Genomic DNA, 24712 nt, shown 5'->3' on the forward strand with positions numbered 1-24712 from the left:
TTTGTCATTGGATTCAATTAAATTTTGAGAGGCGCTAGCACCTCCAATGCATGGCTTCCCAAAATTACGACATGTGGCAACCAGGTCTATACACTGACACGAAAACGCGTATTCAGGGCGGAGTCACCACCCCCAGGGTAAGTTGTGATTTGCTCTCGTTCACTGCAATGCAATTTGCGGCATTTCCAAAACAATATTGCGCAGAGTAGCGATTATCAAACGTATTTGCAATGCCATACGTTGAAAGATCTGTTGCCCGTGGACAAGGCACGCTATCTCCGCAAGTTAGATATTATCGGCATAGATGTTTGTCCGTATGTGATTAAGGATTGGAAAAAGTTGCATTGGCAGCCATAGAAATTTCTGCCCAGGGTAAAAAACCGGATGTGACGTTTTTGGGCGTTCCTGTCTTGTTTCGTGTCAGTGTATGGGCTTTTAATGTTTTTTTAGGGTAGTTATGATGTAATTCTTTGCCAGCCAAGTCTATGGACTTTAATATATGTTTAGGGCAGTAAATGACAATGTAAGATGTCATCTCGCTGATATAAAAATACATCTTGTAATACATTTATTTAATTTTTCACAGACATGAGAACATCAACATGCCCCCACCAATCTGGGCGCTCCTCACTTCACACAAGTGTGATTTTTCAGTATACTGTAGTATGAAAGTCAACTTGCAGAGACTTGAAACTTACTTTAGAAATGTAATAAAGTTTAATTAAGAAAAAACAATCATGATTTTACTGTGCATGGTAAATGGTAGAGCAGAAATGCACGGGAGAAACGGACAGAGCGACATGATGAAGCCGAACCACAGAAAGGTAATCCAACACACTAAATGTCATTCAATATCAGTTACAAAAAATTGCCAAAGTTAAGGGATTGTCGAGTTTTAATGCATTTTAAACGCATGGATGGACTTCTAGCCGGAAATCCTCCCTGGAGTGAAAGATTGATCTCTGAATGAAATTCATTCATTTAACAGCACAATGATGTTTAGCCAACACAGACTCAATTAGTCAGTTAAGTTCTATAATATTTTAACGGCAAAAGCCAAAAAATGGTCTATATCGGCCCTTTAAGTGGCTGTTAAAAGAGAGCTTTATCTAACAAGTGATGTCCATGATCTAACAGAAAGGGTAATTTGGTAGAGTACATGCAGTTTTATAGGTTGTTGTTTATGTGAACATGTTCACACAACACTTGTTTCAATGTCAGGCTACTGCTCATGTCAGTGTGCTATGCTGGCAACACAACAGAACGACAGAATTTTTCAGCCAGCCTCTAACTCTAAAGAACTCATCTCTGGTGCAAAACTGCTTAGAAGCTAGACTTTCACATTCTACAGTGTGTGTGTGTGTGTGTGTGTGTGTGTGTGTGTGTGTGTGTGTGTGTGTGTGTGTGTGTGTGTGTGTGTGTGCGTGTGCGTGTGCGTGTGCGTGTGCGTGTGCGTGTGCGTGTGCGCGCGCGCGCGCGTACGTGCGTGCGTACGTGCGTGCGTGCGTGCGTGCGTGCGTGCGTGCGTGCGTGAACATGAGTTTGTATTTGAGCATGCACATGAGTTTGTATTTGATCTCTTCATTGCCTCTCTCCATCTGTTATCACTGCAATATTAACAAGCAATCCAGGTCCAAAACTCCCACCTAACAACAGTGAGCTCAGCATTGATCATCACTCACTCATCATCCTACCAAGAAATAGCCAACACAAAAAACTTTCTGTTCAATCTTAACACATCAAACATTAACACATCTAGGCCTACGTATGTTTTTTTTAATCATTTTCTTACTAGTGTTATATGAAAGACTAACATAATCACTGCAGCCAAATACAGTATTGCATAAACTACCAAGGAATGTAGTGCTGCATCCCTGATCTTCAAACCCTTGTTGACAGCTAGCCACAAGCATTAAATTATAAATTGTAACTAATTTAACAAATACACCTGTGTTTAATTAGTGGTGAACAATTCTTGCTCAAATGTGAATCTCAATTTTCCTCCACAAGAATTTAGATCACAATTCTCAGACGATTCAGATTTTTTTCTGTGAAAATATTAATTCATTATATAGGCCACGCCCATTTGTGTTGGGATAGATTTACTGCCATTTTCACTTTTCTTCAAAACACACTTTTGGCTCTTCCACCTATAGCATTTTTGCAAATCTCACAGAAATCGGTACACATGATCTTTGGACCTATCCGATTGAAACAGCACAGGCAAAAATTTCATAGTCCATATCGTTCGGCTGTAATCCGCTTCCAAAGTTAGTGGGAGGGGCCTGTATTAATGGCACAAATCACGAACTGAATGTCCAATCAGCCCCAAATTCTATTCACATGTCGAGGGTGGTTTAATCAACAGAGAGCCCAAAGCAATTCTATTTTCATTCAATTCCCTTCCAATCAGTAATGTGATCTATTACATCGCATTACCCACACTGTACATAATTTGGTGTTCATATATTCAGAAGGTAAGGTCGGGTAAGGTCTAGTCTTATAAACACACAAACAGACAGGACTCATTACAATTTCCTAACACACGCTGCTTTCAGGCAGAGTAACCAGCAGATGAAAGTTAGTTGATAGAACATCTGTTGACAGGATGGATCGACAAATTTACACCGTCCTTTAATTAGGTCTAAAATGTCACCCAGAACTACCATCAAAGAGGTTCCTTTGATTGGTGACATTTTCTCTCTGTCAGTTAAGGAGACCAGCTGTGGCTCTAGGGTGGTGGTGGGAGTAAATACAGGGGCAAAAGAACACTGAGGTTGACAGGTGGATAATATAGCACACATACTGTACAATACAGTAAACTATATAAAGTATAAAGACAATAGCCCAAGAGATAGAGCAATAATACAAAAGCACAACTAGAAAGTAGAAATGTAGTCCGACACGCTGAAAGGTGTTTGTTTGATTATTATGATGACATGATCAATAGTGTAGTACTGTACCTCAATGATAACGATATGCCGATGTGATCATCATAAAAAAGATATTGTCTGCAGATTCATGACAGCTGTGACATCTAACCTACAGTATAGCCTCTGATAGCCTGAACCATAAAGATATTCCTCTTATTATATTATAATCTTTGTTATATATCTATTATTATACTGACCGACTTGTTGCCAACGGGCGACAAGGTGTTTACTTATAGTGCATCATGTTAATGAGGTATAGTAATCATCAAAAACATTGTTGTCAATGATAATACGATACTGCTTACACCTACAGTTAAGTAGCATAATCCGTCTATGTCCCCAGCAGTCTCCTCCTTTTAAATACTCATAGGACATTGTACATCCTATGAAGTCACTATACTGTATTCTAGGTACACAGCGGAACTAAGACCATTGTCCTCCACCCAGATGGGATATGCACTACAGCTGAATTTGATTCACAATTGTTCCGCAATGCCTACATGTAATTTGACAGTTTGATCCAACTTCGGTGAGTAAGGCGAGTCACAGGAAAAACATAGCAGCCATGTTTGTAGTTGCTAGGGAAAAATGAGAAGCAGCTCTTGCCTCAGCTTTGATTGTAGATCCTTTATTGACAGCGCAGCCTTAAAAGCTTTGCATATTTGTTTTCATACCACCTGGGTTAGGCGTCAACTAATTGTACACCACCCAATGACATTAGAGATGATACACACACACACACACACACACACACACACAGTCACTTAACCTGGAGGCATGGTCAATGCTCTTTGGCCACTCAGAATAGCCGTATGGCATTGATCACGCCTCCAGGTCTTAAGTTAAGTAATAAGACCTGGTACTTAAGACATGCAAAATACAGCCTGTGTCTACTGTCTACTTGAACCTCATATAAAGCATAGTGTACTAATTACACCTGAAATAATCTCAAAGGCCATATTCCTCCTATGGCACACCACATTGTTGTTGTTTTCCCCAGCATCCTAGTCATTATTGCGGCACAGTGCAAATCACAGCTGTAAATACTGTATAGAACTAGTAGGCAAGGTATGACGAAATGCAGTGGTGTTAAGCGTGATATTTTTATACTTAGTTGCACCTAGTCCTGCACCCAAAACAACCAAACAAGCATAATAGCTAATCGCTATTTGCCCAAGACTGGCATGCAACTGGCATGCAACTAAGTCTAACTCTGGTTTTACAGTACAGTAGCTTCACTCACCTCTGTTGATGTGCATGGGCTGAATTTATCTGCAAAGAAACAAGAGAGCAATGTTATGAATAACAGTAAAGGTATGTCTGAATATGAAGCAGCTTACAAACATACAGTTCCATCGTCTGATCAGTTGACTAGAGCTGTAGCATAATACTGTATCATCAGATTCTGTGTCACATGATGTAATATGCAAGTAAGTAAGTAGGTCTGAGTGTCTTATTGTTGGTATTGGCCGCAAATGTCTATTCCTTTTCAATGTGCTAGACCTGGCTAGACCCCTGAGCAATGGAATGCGGCGGTGGAACGTAATACCTACAATCATCTCACGGTACTTGGCAACAAATACATTTGCAAACACAAAGACACCGCTAAATTCATCAACTCATCTCAAAAGGAAACGCAACACTTATTAGCCATTAGGTTAGCCAATGGTTTTAGTTACTTTTTAATCAAAACTCCTTTCCTTTTTGTCACCTTGACCTTTTTTGTTTTGTTCTGATTGTGATATTTAACACATGCCAACTGTTCAGTTATCAGTTCCTTATCCTGTTTTCTTTAAAGGGTCAGGACACCCCCTCGTCATATATTTGGCCTAAAAGAGCATGAAGGTGAAAGTGTCAGCTAAATATTGTTTTTAATTTGTGTTTGCTTTTAATTGTCTCTAATTCTGTAGGCAAATGACCATTTGTTTTTATTGTGCTGCCCTCATGGCCAGGTCCCATCAGGTCAATGAGGCCTCCCTGGTTAAATAAAGGTTTAATTAAAAAGAAATACAAATTGTAAGATGTAACATGTGATTACAGGTTTCCCACACATTTTTACCAATGAATTTCCAAAACATTTCCAGAATATTTAACCCAATTTCCAGTCCTATATAACAATCATTCAGTGCAATAATGAGTCTCCTATTACTCATATGTGCAATGCCCAAAGACAATCACTGTAGTAAAATCACACCTGTGTGAACTGAGTGGTGCAACTCCCCCCCCCCCCCCCCCCCCCCCCCCCCTCTCTCTCTCTCTCTCTCTCTCTGTCTCTCATTAGCAGGAACAGTGCAGCACTATTGCTGTTCCTTGGAGTGGTTGCACCACTCAAAAATAAAGCATAGTGTGTATACTATAGAATAGTATAATTCCATTCTAAAAAGACCCGACCATGACTATAGACTGTTGCCTGCTGGTCTGCCGAGCTGGAAACCGCAGAGACTGGGGTACGATTCCAGCTTGGTGCACTACACATTACAATATGAAACGGTATACAATACATTAGGCTGCAACCACGCAGCCCGTTTGGGGGAAACACTGCTTATGTAACATATTCCGTGTAATGTGCACATGTTTTGGAAAACGTTTTTATCAACTAAATCAATAGACAAAAATATAGCATAGCCAAATATTTTTCCAGGACCCTTGATTGATTCCAGAAGACTTTTTTTTCCAAAATATTTCTATGAGTTTCATGACTGTGGGACCCTGTGATTATACTCCTCTTGGGTATAAGCAGAGAGGAGCCGTGGTGTATCAATAAGATTCATTCAAAACTAAACTCACTGCAGTCTTTCCTTCCGGCCACATCAACGTCACAAACAGCTTTTAATTCAATAATATGACCAATCGAACTCTTAACAGATGACCTTCTCAACAAACAGCAGTATTATATTACAACAAATACTTATGGGGTATCACAACAGCCTTGTGCAATGTCTTCATATTAATTTGCATGAACAAATCATAATGTGTTACAATATCAGGAGCAACATGCAATCAGTTGAGGATAATCTCTAATTTATTAATTTGTCTACATTATAGTACTGATTGGTTAAGATGCAGAAATAATGCAAGCCATGCCAAAATGTGATGGATACTGATGTAGCATGTCTCTCCCTGTCAAAATACACAGGTAGGCGTGTAACTCAGGTAACTCAGCAGTCAGCACTGCAGAAGAAAGCTCCAGTAGGCCTAATCCTGAACGTATAACTGTAGGTCAGATTAGAATTATCCTTCTCTTTGCATCACTTTAATATAATAAATTGCAGGTGGCATATAATTATGCTCTTAGAAGCCTGCTGAGGCTCCCAAGGTGGACAAGTGCCAGCCAACTGTTTGTAAACAGTGGTGTTCCCACTCTGAATGCTGTCCTCCGGAATTTAATGTTCAGCTTTAGGACGAGGTTAAAAGACTAAAAAAAAAAAATTATAATGACAATGAGCATGCCTAGAAGAGCAGCATCTGGTATACTCTTCTTGTTTCTGAAAAGTGGTGCAACCACTCCAAGGAACAGCAATGTCTGTGTTAACCTATGTGACTATGTATGTGACTATGAGTACCAGTAGGGGCAAAGGTGGCGCTGTTGTGCCAGAAACAGAGACAATTTACAATTTACAATTTAGGCATTTAGCAGACGCTCTTAATCCAGAGCGACTTACATTAAGCAAGAACAAAAAAGCATGGGAATACATCACATAAAAACAATCATCATGAAACATGCGTAAGCTAAGAAAGTAACAGTGGAATATCTATATAATGAAACTATACATATAAACTATACATCTATACTACTATGCTATACATGTGTACTATGACGTGCTATGACTACATACAATGCAATTATAGTGCTGTCTACATAACATGCTATAAGTCTGTATCAAATGCTATCTAAGTCTAAGAGAAAGAGATATAGTGCTGCACTGTTGCCTGCTAATGAGAGAGGGGGGGGGGGGGGGGTTGCACCACTCAGTTCACACGGGTGTGATTCTTTTATATATATATGTTTTTTGTTGCTGTTTATAATTGCTGTTGTGTTGTCCTCTGTATTGTATATTGTTATGGACCTTGTTGGAGTCTGAAATAAAGATTGATTGATTGATTGATTGATTGATTGATTGATTGGTTGGTTGATTGATTGATTGATTGATTGATTGATTGATTGATTGATTGATTGATTGATTGATTGATTTGAAAAAGGTTGTGTTTGACCGTTTAAGTATGTGCTAGGGAAAACAATATCCCCTGCCGAAAAGCAGAGATAAGCGAAAAATAGAGCAGTCAGGCAATTAAACTTTTTTTTGGGATACTGATACAAGCTAGAGGATATATGATGTGGCAGATGCAAAGGAGAAAGCATTATTGATCATCATATCTATTCATGTATACTAACAATTCCCACAGAATGAGGCATTCATATATTAATTGGGTGGCTGACTTCATTGCACTGTCAATCCAGTGCATCACAATGTTTGGTAACAATGTGAATTTAGAATATCAGTATAATACGCACAATTTCTTGAAAGAATATATCAAAAGTTTTTTTGTATTGCATACCATCATAGCAGTCACCAATGGCTATAACATTACCAAGCTGCCAACAACACTGCACGTCTTCCCCTCCCCCACTGTCTCTTTGCTTCTAAAAATAAGCCATTCATTCGAACCATTTAGACTGATAAAGCCTACTGTCAACATTGTCATATGTCTGATTTTCATATCTTCTCCAGAAAGGTGACTAAGCATAGAGTTATTTTTTGTTGTTGCATTTCTTCTTTATTTTGCTAGGACAGTGAAGGAGAGGAAGGGCAGGAGAGAGGGGATGAGATGCAATAAAGAGGCTTGGTTCAGATTTGAACTGGGAAGATTGTTCCGTCTTGGACTGCAGTCAGCTGCAAGGACTGCCATATTTATGTGGTAGGCTATGCGTTCGCTCTTACTCTGTGATCCACACTGAGTTCAGTACATTATTGATTCAAAAGCCATAATATTGACTCAGCAGTATAAATGAGTGCATGTTGTAGGTGTTAAGAGAGGATCCCTTGAGCCCTTGGATAGTTAATTACAAAATGGAATGGGCTATTTATCAATATAGGTCTACACATTACTGTGGGAGGAAATGTGATTGCATTACATAAAATAGAGACAAGATACAATGAACGGGTATAGTCTGTTTGACCATGCAGCACTTACGTTTTCGTTTCACTCACTGCAGAGATGTGAACATTGGAAATTGGAAATACCTTGTTAACTACAAGTATTAGTGTAGTTTGTAAAGTACATGGGTTTAAAACCTGGCTTCCCCTGAAGAACAGTGTGGCTAATCAACATTTTACCAACTGTTTCCTTTTACACCACCTTACACCACCAGAGCTTGATAATACCATATAGGCTCAGGGTCCTGAGTATGTTTGTGTCAGTCTTGAGATACTACATGCTTATGGAGGCATACACACATTCTCTCTCTCCACCCACACACACACACACACACACACACACACACACACACACACACACACACACACACAACACATGAACAATAGTGTAACTTTAGAAATGCTCTATTCTGAAATCATGGGTAGCACATGCACATGGGATTAAATTGTAAACCTATGTCTGGATTTCTGGAATATACAGTCTGATGCCTATCAGGAAGATCATGGCCTTGATGGTGAGAGTTGCATGGGGGTCTGGGACCTGAGTAGAAGATAAATCATTCCTTTGTTTAGGTTACTCCCTGTAACCTAAACAAAGGAAAGGGAGCTAGCAAAGCTAATTGACCATTGGAAGTATAGGCTGGTCAGCTAAATGTTAATCAAGCAATTCATTATCCACACATAGCCAGGCTATATAATAAATAAATATGACAATTTGGAGTAGCCTATCACTACATGAATGAGCCCAGAATTTACCGTAGCCTACCACTGACAGATGCAGCCTATCATGTTGCAAAATATGAGTTAATTAAGCTAATATACATTACAATGAATAGCCTAAAAAGAATAGGCTACAGCGTCAGCAAGCCTCGCACGTGCTCTAATTGTTTAACATCAAATCACTTTGAAATCACCCGCACAAACCACCTGACCTAGATGGTCAGATGTGAGTAGAAAAAGAGATAAGTATTACATAATAGTTTTACCTGCATAGCCCTGATATTGTACAATAACCGAGCCGTCTTTGTGGATTCGTACATCCCCTGGTCCTTCTATCCTTCTCGCATGATCCGCCACTGATGCTGCGGCGCTGGAATTCCTCCTCCGGTGTTCCTTTGCCAGCGTCCTGCAGCACTGGTAGCACACAGCCCAAGCCTGCTCCTCGTTTATCGGCTGGCTGTAAAGCTTTAGTATCTCCTCCAGCGGCAGCGAGTGATCCTCTACCTCCGTTCCATCCATGTTTGCCGAACTGCTATGATGCTGCTCGTCTCCATCATGGACCGCAGCCTCTATCAGCTCTCCGTCGGCCGCGTCTCGCTGTTTCGCCATCCTTTCATTATCTCACCAGAGAAGGCCCGGAGACGGCGACAGGAGCTCCAGGCCGATGTGGCAACATGGGCACATTGACGCTCTCTCCTCCTCTCTCTCCTCCTCTCTCTCTCTCTCTCTCTCTCTCTCTCTCTCTCTCTCTCTCTCTCTCTCTCTCACGCTCAGCAGCAGCAGGCAGCTCAGCCTCAGCCGGCCACAGCAGTGACAGCACCACAACCACAATAATGATTATTTCCCCCTGTCTGTCTGATGCCTTCCAGTGTTTCCTTTTGGTACCCCGTCATATGACTCCGTTTGCATGGTCTGAAAGCCTGCCAAATTCCAGCCGAGCAACAACACTCGTCATCACATGACACACCCCCCCCCCCCCCCGACCCCATTCTTTTTACAGTCTTGATTTGTAATTTGTATCAATTGTACGACAGGTGTGCGTGCGTGTGTGTGTGTGTGTGTGTGTGTGTGTGTGTGTGTGTGTGTGTGTGTGTGTGTGTGTGTGTGTGTTTGTGTGTGTGTGTGTGTGTGTGCGCGCGCGCGCGCGTGCGTGCACGTGTGAGAGTGAATGTTTTGAGTTCAATTTTGTATACTGCAAAATGATTATGCTGTGTTTTTGCTTGATCAGAAAAAAAAATGAATGAGAAAAATAATTGTATGACAGGTGTAAAGATAGTATATACTATACCCTACATACACTTGCAGGTATGATTGATGTATTCGATGCAGTCTACTTTGTCTAAATCAATTTGACTAACATCAAATGGTGGTAAGATATGACATCTTACCACAATTACAAATTCCCAACAACAAACAAACAAAACACTAGACAGTAAAGGAGGGTTAGATTTCAGTGCCGTTTATAAGAGCCAATTAGATTACATTATTCTCCATGGGAATCCATGACCATTAACGACACACTATTGGTCATTACATTATCTAATGACCAATAGTTTGTGCTGAGGTGTGCTGGACCTTTTACAGCATGCATTAACCCATTTGAACCTATTGGCTCAAGCTCGAGTTTGATTGAAACTCTGGTTGTTTTATGCCCTCTGCTGTTGTGATGAAGAAGTCAACAGCCACAGGATGTTGAAATGGAAGTATTTCCCTTGGAGCCATGATGTAGATTCCAAGCGAAGGAACTTTCTTTGAAATCCCTCCGGCTTTTCAAGTGGCCATGACTCATCATGAGGCCTGAATGGATCATTTTCTCTGTTACAAGCACAAACACAGCCCCCCACCCTCATTTTTTCTCCATTTCCCTCTCTCACGAGCATATCACATGTACCATGTCATGTGCACAAACACAAAATTAGGCAACACAGAAGATAAAAAATTAATAACATGAAATGAATGACAAAATGTACATGGAATTGGGGAGGGAAACTTTATTTTGGTAATTTGGTCAATCAATGACATATACAATACTCATACAGATAGATCTCTCTTTTTGACATAAAATATTCACAACATGAACCAACAACACATACCCACAAACATTTTGTATCTTTGATACACAATGTCTCCCATGATGAACCACTACCCCAGAAAACACATACCAGATGTGGTTGGTGTGGGCAAAACAACCAGATGTACCGTTACCTTTATGGAAGATGTAGCCATCAATATGCACAATCACATAAGCAGAATGACTGTAAAAAATACACAATTCTCAAACCCAAGTAAATCCAAATTGATAAGAGGTTTCAGAATTTAATTCAGGTCATCAAAGGTATTACTTTTATTGAGCTGTTATTTTTTAAATAGCTGTAAACACAAAATAACATAAAAGTAATTAACATCATGAATTGCTGATGATTGCTGTGCCTTGTTTATCAAAGTGGCAGATTATTGTTTGTGCCTTTTAAACCACAAGGAATGAGCATGCAGATCTGAGGAGCCAGAGCTGAGAAATGGAGTGGGGGATAGGGAGGTGGAAAACACCACAAACAAGGAAAGAGGAGAACATTTTACAGGAAAAACACAAGTTAATCTACACTCAACATAATCATAAAATTGGGAAGGTATTACACTTTAAAGTCCAACATGTTGCAATCAATCTTGTAGTAGACATAAGGATAATACTCTTGCTGGCTCAGGTTTAAGCCTGGGATGTCCATCGCCATCTAGAAAAGAAAGAAAATAAAATGTAATAATTTCATTATAATTTATTGAAAAGTAATTGTGATTCCATTCCAGCCAGGATCAGCAACACAGGAGACAGCAGTATACAGTACAGCCACCAGCTCATTGTTTTGCTGAAAGACTGCCACCCCTCTGTGCCACTTTGCCATTTCCTAATGCATGACCAGGAAATGCTCAAGTGGAACTTAAAGACATGTTGTTATTGTATTGTTGTACTGTTAGTGTTAAGTCCTGTTAGACCATGGTATATTGTTTATGTATAATGTTGTGGTGTTTTGTATATGTTCATTGATTTAAGCTCCGTAGCATTATTTACTACATTTTCATTTTAATATTTATTATTTACATAAGGATCAAAGACAGAAAGAGAGAGCGTGCACATTAATAAATGTGACAAATAACATCTTGGCACCTATTGATTCACATTGCCAACCCAAATGCATGGGGCTTCTATTGTCCACATGTCGCTATGCCTCACACACCACCGTTGCCTACAAAGCAGACGCTTTTGTCTCTTTAGGTACATTATCTCCTCGACTGTTGTCAGAAAACGCTATTGCAAAATGCCCTTTAGTGTATGTATTGCTCATGGAATTATGTGAGCAGTCTTGTTTTGGAGCATACAATTCATGTTTCAATCTACTCGTTGCCATCTGCTGGTCAAAAATCACTTATTGCAGCACTACAGCATTAGGCTCTTTTTTGTACATATTTTCTCCTCAATTTAGTCAGTATGCCAATTGATTCATCCCCACCAGGGGGGCAGTCAGACAGATATTTTGTGAAGCCACTAAGGAAATCGGGACTTCCTGAAAGTTCATATAATGGCATGTTGTGGCGCTGTCATTGGGCCCAAAAACCCCATAGCTCCATAGAGTACCATGTATTTGGGCCCAACTTCACCTAGACTGTATTACCTTAATAAACATGGTCATGAATACATTCTGCTTCCAGTCACTAGTTTAAAGTCTCATTTCTAATGTCATAATATTCTTTTTGGAAAACTATGGTCCCATTTATTTAAAAAATGACCATAAAGTCGCGTATGTTCTGAGGGGCGTGGCTACCGTTACAGTCTATGTGAGCCACCCCCCGTTCGAGTCAAAATATAAACCAACGAAGAAGAAGGGGGGAAGTCCCGCCTCGTTGTCTGGGCCAGCCAATGGCCAGCTGGGCCCAAACAGATCTACAAAGATGGCGACTTACAGTTCAAGGACTGACAGGCTTCATTTTACATCCATATGTTTTACAGTCTATGATCCCCACACACATTTGTGTGTTGTCAGTTGTCACTGCCAGTTGTGACTGTCACTGTCACAGTGAGGAGCCTCCACTGGAAGGATGTAGAGAGCCTTCGTCTTACTCCTCCCACCCAACACACCATGCTGAGAGGTGTGTCTTTAAGATTACTTGCAGTGGCAATTATGATCCTCCCTGCCCGGTTTCCCTCCCGCGAGCACGGGCCAATTGTGTTCATGTAGACACTCGACAAAGCCACACACAGTGGATTTGAACAAATAAAAAGGTCTCCTCTGGGGTATCTGTATCTCGGGCACATTAATAAATGTGACAAATAACATCTTGGCACCTATTGATTCACATTGCCAACCCAAATGCATGGGGCTTCTATTGTCCACATGTCGCTATGCCTCACACACCACCGTTGCCTACAAAGCAGACGCTTTTGTCTCTTTAGGTACATTATCTCCTCGACTGTTGTCAGAAAACGCTATTGCAAAATGCCCTTTAGTGTATGTATTGCTCATGGAATTATGTGAGCAGTCTTGTTTTGGAGCATACAATTCATGTTTCAATCTACTCGTTGCCATCTGCTGGTCAAAAATCACTTATTGCAGCACTACAGCATTAGGCTCTTTTTTGTACATATTTTCTCCTCAATTTAGTCAGTATGCCAATTGATTCATCCCCACCAGGGGGGCAGTCAGACAGATATTTTGTGAAGCCACTAAGGAAATCGGGACTTCCTGAAAGTTCATATAATGGCATGTTGTGGCGCTGTCATTGGGCCCAAAAACCCCATAGCTCCATAGAGTACCATGTATTTGGGCCCAACTTCACCTAGACTGTATTACCTTAATAAACATGGTCATGAATACATTCTGCTTCCAGTCACTAGTTTAAAGTCTCATTTCTAATGTCATAATATTCTTTTTGGAAAACTATGGTCCCATTTATTTAAAAAATGACCATAAAGTTGCGTATGTTCTGAGGGGCGTGGCTACCGTTACAGTCTATGCGAGCCACCCCCCGTTCGAGTCAAAATATAAACCAACGAAGAAGAAGGGGGGAAGTCCCGCCTCGTTGTCTGGGCCAGCCAATGGCCAGCTGGGCCCAAACAGATCTACAAAGATGGCGACTTACAGTTCAAGGACTGACAGGCTTCATTTTACATCCATATGTTTTACAGTCTATGATCCCCACACACATTTGTGTGTTGTCAGTTGTCACTGCCAGTTGTGACTGTCACTGTCACAGTGAGGAGCCTCCACTGGAAGGATGTAGAGAGCCTTCGTCTTACTCCTCCCACCCAACACACCATGCTGAGAGGTGTGTCTTTAAGATTACTTGCAGTGGCAATTATGATCCTCCCTGCCCGGTTTCCCTCCCGCGAGCACGGGCCAATTGTGTTCATGTAGACACTCGACAAAGCCACACACAGTGGATTTGAACAAATAAAAAGGTCTCCTCTGGGGTATCTGTATCTCGGGCATTATTTTTGTTTTTTGTGTCTATTACTGTTACTTGAAATAGATAAAGGTATTTTGGTACTTAACCACTTGAAAATCGGTTGAAAATTCAGGGAGTTGTGATGATTTTTATAATGGAGTATAAGGCTTTGCTGCCTTCCCAAATATGTCGGCCACGATACAGGTCAAACAATGAGGTATCTGTGGGTTTGAACCCACAACCTCTGTGGTGGTGGGGAGCTACTTTACTGCTGCACCACAGAGCGCCCCAGTTTTAGTCCATTCAATCATTTAGATGTCACCAGACGTATCAGTAGGCGGAGATCTAAAATATATATGATCAACCCACAATTCCTCTAACAAACTATGCAAACAATTCCCTTATCAATGTGTATTTTATATCACTTGATAAGAAGGCAGGTGTGCCGACAGCGATGTGTTGATGCTTGTGAGAAGCGTACATGTCATGCGTGTGCAACAAATACATTGTCTGAGTTGACAAGCCGTGATGGATGGAATTGTTTAGCACCGGTTTCCATACATAATCCTTAGGCTAGGTAAGGTAGCAGGCTAGATAGCAACACCATGCATATCACTTCACATCAGCGAGCTATACAGTGAACTCCAAAGACAATATATAAATATATCCACCCATCTATCTGTCTGTGTCCATTTTATGGCCATATATGGAGATTTCTGTATCTGTCTCTCTGTGTCCCTTTATTCCTATATATGGCATTCAGGCATGCCCAAATACGAGTGTTGTGATGTCAGAACAGGCCAGCTCCATATGGAGATATAGGGGTATCAGGTCCAGATCCCGAGCAGAGGCTTTTGTGCTGGTTCTGGACAAGCGGTTATCCGACAGACTCGACACCGGGCACTGCACTCCCTGTTGAGGTGTGGAATGCGACTGCGTGTGTCGAATTTGAAGTCGGTAGGAGGAACAGTTCTCGAGTTACGTGGAATACAGACGTACACAGACTTACACACAGAGACTTGGTGCATTTATAGACAAGATTAAAAATACAGCACTAAGAATGGGTGAAGTACTAATAAAAAAGAAACTTCAAATAGGTCAAAATAAATACTTTTGGTGCTAGTTTTTGTTTTGTTATTTCAATTCACTGCATTAATGGTCAACACTCACATCAATGACGGCTGCCGCACTGCTGTCCAGATGCTTGTACAGGTCATTCAAGACCTCCCTTAGCTTCTTCATGGTCTTCTTCGTGGGCTGCAGGAGCATGGACTGGAAGTTCACTGGTAAACCATACCTGATGGAACAGCATAAAACATCAATCCACTTGTCACAGGCTTATCAATAGGAATGACCAACACTGAAGCACCAACGCATCCTACCAACATCATCTTGCTTTTTCTGCCTTTATTGGATAGTGTACACTGTACAGTATGGTGACAGGAAATGGGGATGTTGTGTGTTGTTTTGTTTTGTCAATTTGTGTTTGTTTTAGTTTTAAAACTTGATTCAGGATATGCGGTATGTACTGTAACTGTCAGTGTCTAATTTGCATATTTCTGTGTGTACCTATTATTTTCTATTCTAGTGATTATATGACATTTATATGTACCGGTAGGCATAGTATTTTCTTTTGGTATGTCCTGTATGGGTGTGTCACATATATTGTAAGTACATCATTATTTGATTTACTATAGTATACACTACAGTATATCCTGAAATCCTGAGTAAACATGTGGGAAAAAAGCCCTCATACGGCAGTGGAATCTTTCCGTTAGCAGCAAAGCAGGGCCTGGCAGGGCGTTAGAGAGAACTCACTATCGCTCTGAATCAGGGCTAATAAAGCCTATGAATGGGCTCTGAAAAGTAATGTAAGATCTTAATACCTTAAAACAGACTCCACAAAGACCCTTAGTGCCTTGATGTGGATCCATGCGATGAAGGCCTCACTGAAGTTCACTTTCAGCCATCGGACAAGTGGCCCCTAAAGATGGGGAAATGGGGAAAAATAACTTATCTTTATTCCATCCACCTGTATATCTTTAGCCATGTTATTATGGCTGTCACTGACCCATGAGGGCATTTCATCTGTATCAGTTTTAATCAAAGTACAAAAATACTATGGTTTATAAATTATATATCAAAAGGACTATACTGCCATGCCATTACCTATTCACAGCTTTGGCCATATACTGTATCCTTTTCATTAATAGCTTTTTTTAGATTCTACACAATAACAATTGTTGCAGAACATCCCTGAATAAATGAGTCAATGATGGCTAAACATCCATACGAGGTTATTAAGGCATGGAAGTTTTATCCCAGTGCCTATTTTCAGTTAGACTTTTCAAATCAATCAACACTTTAAAATGCAAACATATAAAACAATAACCAAGTTCAAAGGGTAACAAGATAACCCGCCCCGTTTCTGTTTTCCTCCCAGAATTTTCCCCAGTGAGGGGTGGGAGAGGCTGGACAGCAGACGGATCGACTTTGAATTTCTCTAACTATAAACTTTCATGACAGCAGACAGCCAAATAGTACAAATATAATTTATGAAAAGCTACTACATTGAAGTTGTTGTAGGCTATGTGGGGATTATCTGACGAGGTACCATTTGAGTGTGCAAAACCTTACATATACTAAATAATACCAAATTGTTTATAGGGTCAATATAAGTAAAATTATATAGCCTTTCTACAGGAGTATATTTTTATATTTTTCCAAAAAGAATACAAACAGCCAATAGCATATAAAAAGTTATCCCCCTCACTGGTGACAATTCCGGGAGGAAAAACAGGCAAGCACCGGGGCGAGTCATCCGGTATTCGTTCAAAGCAGATTTTCATATAATGTCAAGTATATCATGATGAGTCATAGTCAATGACCTTAACATGCCAGACGCCAATAAAGTCGTTCAACTGGGTGCTACACTTCCTCTGCCAACCTGGGGGGGGGGGGACTTCATGCTTCCTTCTTTGCATGAGGAGTCCAAGCTGCTTCTTTTCACCTGACAGGGGGGAATTTCCACGGCTGGACATAGCATGTGGAAGGAACACGTTATTCCGACCAGTTCCTTTCCCCTCCATCAGGCGGGAGGTAGTTTAGAGACCAGGACTACTGCATGTTTTGTGAGGGTATACCTACCCTAGGGGACACGGGGAGAACATGCAAACTCGACACAGAAGGGCCCAAAACCGCCTCGGGTATGGGCACTGATGACGGGAGTGAACACGCCCACAGCGTCCCCAGCGGGAATCGAACCAGGGACCTTCTAGCTGTGAGGCAACAGCTCTACCGACTGTGCCACCGTGCCCCCTGCCCATGCCCTCTAAAACAGTATAAAAAGATTAACTTAATACCCTCACACAATGTTACCCTGTCCCACTTACAAATTGTTTCTTTTTGTCTGTAGAAAGCCGCGTCATCTCCTCCTTGTCGGCCTTCAACTCCTCTTCGTTGTACTGAAAGTCTCTCACTGTGAACCTGTAAATAAGAATGGAAATAATAAAGAGAAAGCAAAGTTCAGCTTCTATTAGAATCTGAACATCCATCTATTCCGTTTTAAACACCAATACTAGACTAGACACTGATTAGCTTTGTTGTAATATGTACCATATTACAACAATCTAATGTGTAATCCATTGAGTTGCTTCAACCAGCCAACCTAATAATCTGTTCTTTTAAAATAATGTACAGTATATATGCATGGAAGTTCTGATATATTTTATTGACATTCTTACAATGTGTTTTCCATTAGGTCACCAAACAACAGTCTCTTACTTGTTTTCTCTGGCCTTGTGTCTGAAGTCATCAAGGGCCTTCCTGAAGAGTGTCACACTGAACAGTCCACTATCGTGGTCCTCAAATAGGAGACTGGATGAAAATAATCACTATTAAATATAGTTGCTCTATCATCGACAAAACATAACTTACCGGTAGTCACAACTTAGTAAAAGTCTTAAGCATCATAGACAATAACATGTACATAATATTCACCTTTGAGTTCCATAGTCAATAGATGTAACATTAGTCATTTAGAAAATTGTCTATACTTCAGTGAATCCTTACTCTCCTTCAAAACCACTCTAAAAGGGAACTTACACTGTACAGATGGCTGCAATTTTGTCAGATGAATTTGCATTAATTCAAAATGGTGTTTGTGCTATGAGCACATACACACATAAGTTGAATATTAAGTGGCGATAAAGTTATGCTATTACTTTTTGAAACAAGGTCTATTTTTCACCGCAAATAAAAGTATCAATCAGTATGAATGAGGCATCACTAAATGAATAGACTGATGTGAAATTTTTGCCAAAGCCATTTTCACATTGTTTATTCATAATATAACTTACTTTGTGGATCGGGGCACCACCATCTCTGCAAGTGTTTCATATGTTTTCTGCCAGTCCCCATATCCTGGCCTTGAAAACACAAGGGAAGATTGCAGAAGATTTTACTAATCATTTCATTGGAGAAAAAAAGAAGAAAAAACATTTACATTTATATGCTTTTTTTCCCTTCTTTGCATTAACCACTGACAATAATACTCACTTTGGAACAACAACCAACATGGTGATGAGGTACTCTGAGTCAAGTACAAAGTCTTCCTTCTTGACAATATCAGCCAGACTCCTAGTTAACAGGCTCCCCCTAGCGGTAGAAAAACATAAATATACTTGACTGACAGATTAGTTTTAAACCAGACTAAACCACAAGACACTTGACACTTTGAAGCATTGAAGAGTTTAATTGAATTAAACTTTTATTTTCAAGACCCATTTTGCTTTATTTTTCAAAAGAATGAATCAACCCCATTTGAAGGTTTTGAGTTGAACATTGATTGAAAACATTGAGTATATTTTGTTTTGGGGTTTTATTATTTGATTGGTTCTTGAAGTGAATTTTAACCGAATTTTGAATGACTTTTTATTTTATTTATTTTTAAATTGCAAGCAAATACCTGTATGTTTAACTCACATCTGGTTAAAATACACAAGTCTGTTCCGCTCAAGTTTAAGGGTTCTTTATCTTTTATTGAGTCCTTTTGTTCGATTTCCTTATTATACCACCTGGCTACACAAAAAAGAGAGACTAAAGGTGGTTGATGGAGAAATCCGAAAAACGAGCTCTGTGTGCAGGGACCTTTAGTTCTTTTCTGGTATGTACACGTCTACCTGGCACCCCAAACTTAAGCAGCTAAATTGAGGAAACCGTTACAAAGTGTGCCCCAAGCTTGTATTAATTTGTCATACTACAAATACGAGGGGAAAAAATCCAAAACGAGAAGTACTCACGCATTCTTCCTTTCCAGGTTTTGAAGGTTTCCTTTAAGGTTGTTATAAGCTGATGCTCGGGACTTCAAGTCATTGTCGATCTGAGTTACTTGCTGCCAAAAATAAGGTGACTTGATTAAAGAAGGAAAACATTGATATGACAAATGTTTAAAATGAAGAATATAATAAGGAGAATCAAATGCATCCTGTGTTTCTGAGTAAATAATCAATAGTATAGCATATTGTTACAAATTAGTTAGTGGCATATGGTGCATATGTTTTTTTCTCTCTTCTGTTTGTTTCTCTGTCTGTTCTATGTCACCCACCCCCCCCCCCCCCCATGTGATAGGCACAATTATTTTAAATAATAATAAAAAAGATAAAGTGTAAAATAAACACGACGAAATGAATACATGTAATGTAATGTTTTGCTTTTTTTGTTTTTTCTTTATGACCAAAATAAAACTGAACTGAACTGAACTACTGTAAGAGGTGAAATGGCTGATAATGTTGCAAAGGTGTTTTCAACTGTCACAGGGCTGATTAGACAAGGGCTTTCCGATGACTCAGTCACAGGCTGAAGGGACAAGGGCTTTCCGATGGTATATCTACCTACAGTATTAATAACAAAATGTCTGTCTGTCCTAAACCACTGTTCTGCCCGCTTCTCCTCAGTGGCGGAGCAATTTATCTGAATTTGCACACAGGCATTGACCATTAGCATATGCACCAAACTGCATTGGATTCATGAGATGGGCCCCAGATTTCAAATTACTGAACATTTGTCTAATTAAATGAGACGCATACCTTTGCGATGATTTCAGAGATGTTTTTGAGTGACTGTTTGATGGGATATTTTGCCATGTCCCACTGGAACCTTGTGATGTAGGTTACAAGATCAACTGGAAAAGACAAAGAAACATGTAACAAACTCTCAACAACTACCGCCGGTGGTAAACCATACTAAAATAAACAACTAAACTATCACATTGCAATGGCCCTTCAAAATAACTTTCACAAATCACATGAATCAGCATAATGCGTTTGGGTGTAATTGTAATAGTATGCAGCTAGCATCTATTACATTTTATAATTCATACACAACCAAAGTCTTATCCACTAGAATGAAAACTTTATACATCATTCATAATTATACGAAGGCGTTGTGTGATGAAAATAGCCGATCCGCAAGCTCACATGGCGCATTGTGACACGTTATGAGTTTCTATATGTGCTATTGTCACTATTTACTTTTCACCTATGATATGCCCAAAATAGGGACACCAGGTTGAAATTGCTTTGATGATAATGTTGAATAGTCTAATACTGAATATAACATTTTTTGACTATCATTCTACCTCCATTGGCCAGCAGGTTCTCCTGTACTTTGTCTCGGCTGTCCTCCAGCACGTCAGCCATGTACTGAGCAACCTTCTTCACCACACTGTGAACAGCCAGGGCACATCAAAACACTCCAGGATAGCACAAACCATACAAGAGTACACAAATGAACACACACACACACATGTGCCCGCGCACACACTGAACAACCAGGGAGAGACACACACACACACACACACACACACACACACACACACACACACACACACACACACACACACACTGAGCAGCCTCACAGTCGTCCTCAGCACAAAGCAAACACACGCAGAGGCTTGCAAAGATGCACAACTCACATGAACCTCACACGCACTCATCAAAAGGACTCGCACATTGCTGCTGAGGGAATTCAATATATATCATACATTACAGTCATAGTTCCACATTTTCAGTACACTGTACAGAAAAGCAGAACTACCTACACACTGGCAAATCAACGCAAAGATGTATTTTATTATGTTTACAGCATGCCGCAATTTATGCATACAGTAAAATAGCTAGGTCAATATTAGCCATATGAGTTTGACAGAGTTTCAAAATGATTGTGTTTTGTTTAAGAGATCAATTACTGTTTATATAATGAACAATGAATGAATTATAAGTTAGAATAGTGTACAAACCTGGGGCAATAAAAAAGGGATCTAATTTAGGACACTTAGCCCATCTACGGATTCTGAACAAGGCACTTTCAAAAACAACTTGGCGAACTGTGAAGTGAAACCATGTTGTAATATTGGCCTTTCTCACAGTCTCTGAAATGCCCACAGAGGAAGCAAAGCAGGGTACAGCCAGTCAGTGACTATGTGTGAGTTTTGGACGTTAGATTTTTTCCAAAAGATTATAAATAACTTCTTCAAACACACCAGCGGCACCTAAGTCATCAGGCTTACATATGACTAAAGAAAGAGATGCTGGTGTCTCACCCAACTGTAAATTGCTAAAATTGCAGAAAGGCCAGGAGGCCCAGTCCTGTGTGAAATTCCTCATTGTAATAAGGTAAAGAGGAAACCTCTCTACATCAGAGAACTGCACGACTACACAGGTTATAGTAGGCATCTTCTTAGTAGGCATAGTAGGCATCTTCTTTTTTCTTAATTTTTTAGAGCTTGACCAATAATATCGGTTTGGCCGATCGGCCATTATTTGACTTTCTTGACCAATCTTAACCTTTCAAAAATGCTCAAACACAGAATTCACAATGGGGCTCGTTGCTTGTAAATTGGCATTTATTTTTGGAAACTTTGTCAAGTCAAGTGGTTAAATAAAATTACATTCAATTTATGTGTGTATTTTACATTTACTTATTTGCTTGATCTGTTACTGGATAACTAAACATTCTTTTCATATAGGTTTGACAAATGTATTTATTTGAATCTATAAAAAAAATTATGTTCTCAATGTTTCTCATAGAAACTTTAATCAAATATTAAAAGTTTTTCAAATTGATTTTGAGTGGCTTCTTAATATAAAATATCGAACTAGGACAAGGAATCAAAAATAAATCGGGATCAGCATCGGATGCTGCTAGCATTGAAAAAATCTAGCATTGGTTGGGCTAGTTGAAATGTTGTTGAACATACCTTTCAACAAAGGAGTCTAGCTTGGCCAGCTCATCTGACAGTCCCACCAAGACATCTAGTGTCCCCACCTGTTTTGAGTACAAAATTCAAACACATCAGCACTTTTGGATCATAAGTCCAGAGATTGGGGTCTTTTTTAATTCATTCGGGCGGTGTTTAAACAGTGACATGTGGGGTTTAAATCCTCCTGCAGTGACATCCAGGGGCCATATGTGCTTAGGATGGCGCCTCTTTTGTTGGGAGCCCCTCATGCGTTGCTAACAGTTCCAGGGGAACATTACAGCCCCATGTGGCAGACAGGTCAGTGGGGTTGCTTCACCTTGCAGCGCAGGGGGAAAGGCCAATACAGCCTAGCTGAGCAACTGAACGGATGAAAGCATCTCCATAACCACCATATCAGGATGCACTCCTCATATTTCTTTGAAAACGACTTCCCATTCACACAGACAGCCTACTCTTGACGGTGGAATCGTGAAGGTGAGTGGTCAACTGGATAAAGCATTATTTTGTACCCTAATTCAAAAACCTTTATACCAATTTAGACTTGTTGTAATCTATACGTTATACCATTTTATCCAGGAGATACCTGTGTCTCATTAGTAGTTGCTACTTGTTGAACATTAAATAAGAATTTGAAGGTTAAAAAAAGAATACGAGTATGTTTCAGAAGGAGTTTTTAGAATCTGTCTAAATGGGTTAAGAACATACTGTTATCTGAGGACTATTTGGTTTATTACATTTTACATCATTCATATTACACAGTATAATAGCAGTAGAATGTAGGTGATTAAATGTAACGGTATATAATGTTGTAATAAGCTACACAAATTCATGCTAACCTTGAGGTCTGGGATGTTGAACTTGTGGTTGGTAGACAAGTTGTTGGTGCGCATGGTGGCCACCATCATTTTGTCCCATGTCTGCTGGCAAGTCTTCTCTCCAGGTGCTGAGACTAACCAGAACTCTGTCATGGTTACAGTATAGCTCTCACCTAGGAATTGAAATACTGACACAAGAAAAGCATGGTTTTTGGTGGTGGAAACAATCTTTTAACTGTTGTAAAGCTCTAAAAAATTCAAATTAAGTAACCATAAAATGAATGAACTGGAATTTTAGACTGCAATTACATCTTGTGATGGCAGAATAGAATACAGTCTTCTATGGTGGTGCATGGACCTGAGACATGTCATGATGCTGCTATAACAGCTGTTATAGCAATACCAATAATAACAATACCCATTGATTCTGTTAAATGATCAAGCATTGTGAGACGAATCTATACCAAATTCTGTATAGATTACACGGCATTTATGCACTAAACACAAAAACAATAGGAAAAACAGTCATCAAGGATTAGCTGTCGTTAGCTTGTTAGTTTTGCTAGAAATATTAACATGTGGTGGTTAATTGTTTGTTTTTTTAAACCTTGTACTTACCAGGATAAAAATATTGCGACAATTCTACACGGAATTATATTATGCCGTTTTTATGGTGTGATCGTTTTCATAGTTGCCATTCAGTACAGTTCGTGAGGTCTCCTGACAGCAGCATCAGAGTCAGCTGATCTGCCAGTGGAACAGGAAGGCCTGTAGCTTTCCCCACTGAAAGATCTCACTAGCGACTACCACTGGTAGGGGTGAAGATTGCGTCACACAAGCACAGGCCAGGGGAGCACTTTTGATAGAATATTTATATTCAATGGACACGAGTCACGACAATGTACTAACTGTCACATTTGTGTGCAGCTCTGTTAATATAATGAATGGGGAGGTAATTTCTATATTTAATAAATCGAAGAAAACTGCCATTACATTTCCTTAACTAGAGACACAGTCACACAGACCTCCACCCTGATTTTGAGTGGCAGTCAGTTTGCTTTATCAACATTCCATTAGCATTATTTCCCTATTACAGAAGGACACAGACAGTCTTGAATGCCCAGACAGCAGCAGGGAGGCATTTGTGTTTCTAAATTTGGAAAAACCATGGGTCCAGGTTTCCTGACTCTGGGTGTCTCCTGCACAGAATTCTAGGAAAACGCCCCCAAAGGGACATGTTTATAGTTCAGTGGGTCTGGGGTTCATTGTTTGGGACACAATGCTTGGTCTGCCTGGAGCCGACCCTAGAGATCAAACATCAGGGTGAGTTTGCCCATGGCTGGAAATGGGCCAATCAGATTCAGACACAGAGCACACATGCCTATTGAGGCA

The 24712-nt window shown here is 40.0% G+C and overlaps 2 protein-coding genes across 6 annotated transcripts in view; both read right to left on the reverse strand.

Annotated features, from left to right (window-relative positions):
* Window positions 1–9492, reverse strand: part of spire1b (spire-type actin nucleation factor 1b) — a 41606-nt gene extending 32114 nt beyond the window's left edge. For 3 of the 5 annotated variants that reach the window (XM_083761450.1, XM_083761448.1, XM_083761447.1), the window contains exons 1-3: window positions 9076–9492; window positions 8544–8630; window positions 4177–4205 (exon numbers count right to left, since the gene is read on the reverse strand). In XM_083761450.1, the coding sequence (XP_083617576.1) occupies window positions 4177–4205; window positions 8544–8630; window positions 9076–9418 (459 nt within the window). In that variant the 5' untranslated portion in view covers window positions 9419–9492. The remainder of the gene's footprint in view (window positions 1–4176; window positions 4206–8543; window positions 8631–9075) is intronic. The other 2 variants (XM_083761451.1, XM_083761449.1) reach the window with 1 other exon arrangement.
* Window positions 9493–10798: 1306 nt separating this feature from the next.
* Window positions 10799–24072, reverse strand: atp6v1c1a (ATPase H+ transporting V1 subunit C1a). Its single transcript, XM_083760690.1, has 13 exons — window positions 23939–24072; window positions 23342–23508; window positions 22503–22570; window positions 20883–20968; window positions 20332–20426; window positions 19546–19637; window positions 18803–18901; window positions 18604–18672; window positions 18029–18121; window positions 17638–17731; window positions 16132–16229; window positions 15416–15542; window positions 10799–11538 (listed from the first exon to the last, which is right to left on the reverse strand). Exons 2-13 carry the CDS (start codon window positions 23471–23473, stop codon window positions 11440–11442), a joined length of 1152 nt encoding a protein of 383 aa, XP_083616816.1. The 5' UTR covers window positions 23474–23508; window positions 23939–24072; the 3' UTR covers window positions 10799–11439.
* Between the last annotated feature and the right edge of the window lie 640 nt (window positions 24073–24712).

This window comes from Protomyctophum parallelum (assembly GCF_964188405.1).
Source record: "Protomyctophum parallelum genome assembly, chromosome: 3".
Lineage (NCBI taxonomy): Eukaryota > Metazoa > Chordata > Actinopteri > Myctophiformes > Myctophidae > Protomyctophum > Protomyctophum parallelum.

Coding starts and splice junctions, on each gene's coding strand:
- atp6v1c1a (XM_083760690.1), bottom strand. CDS start 23,473: ATGACAGAGTTCTGGTTAGTCTCAGCACCTGGAGAGAAGACTTGCCAG. Junction 20,969..22,502: donor CTAGACTCCTTTGTTGAAAG/GTATGTTCAACA, acceptor GGCTGTTCACAG/TGTGGTGAAGAAGGTTGCTC. Junction 18,902..19,545: donor AACCTGGAAAGGAAGAATGC/GTGAGTACTTCT, acceptor TTCTACCGCTAG/GGGGAGCCTGTTAACTAGGA.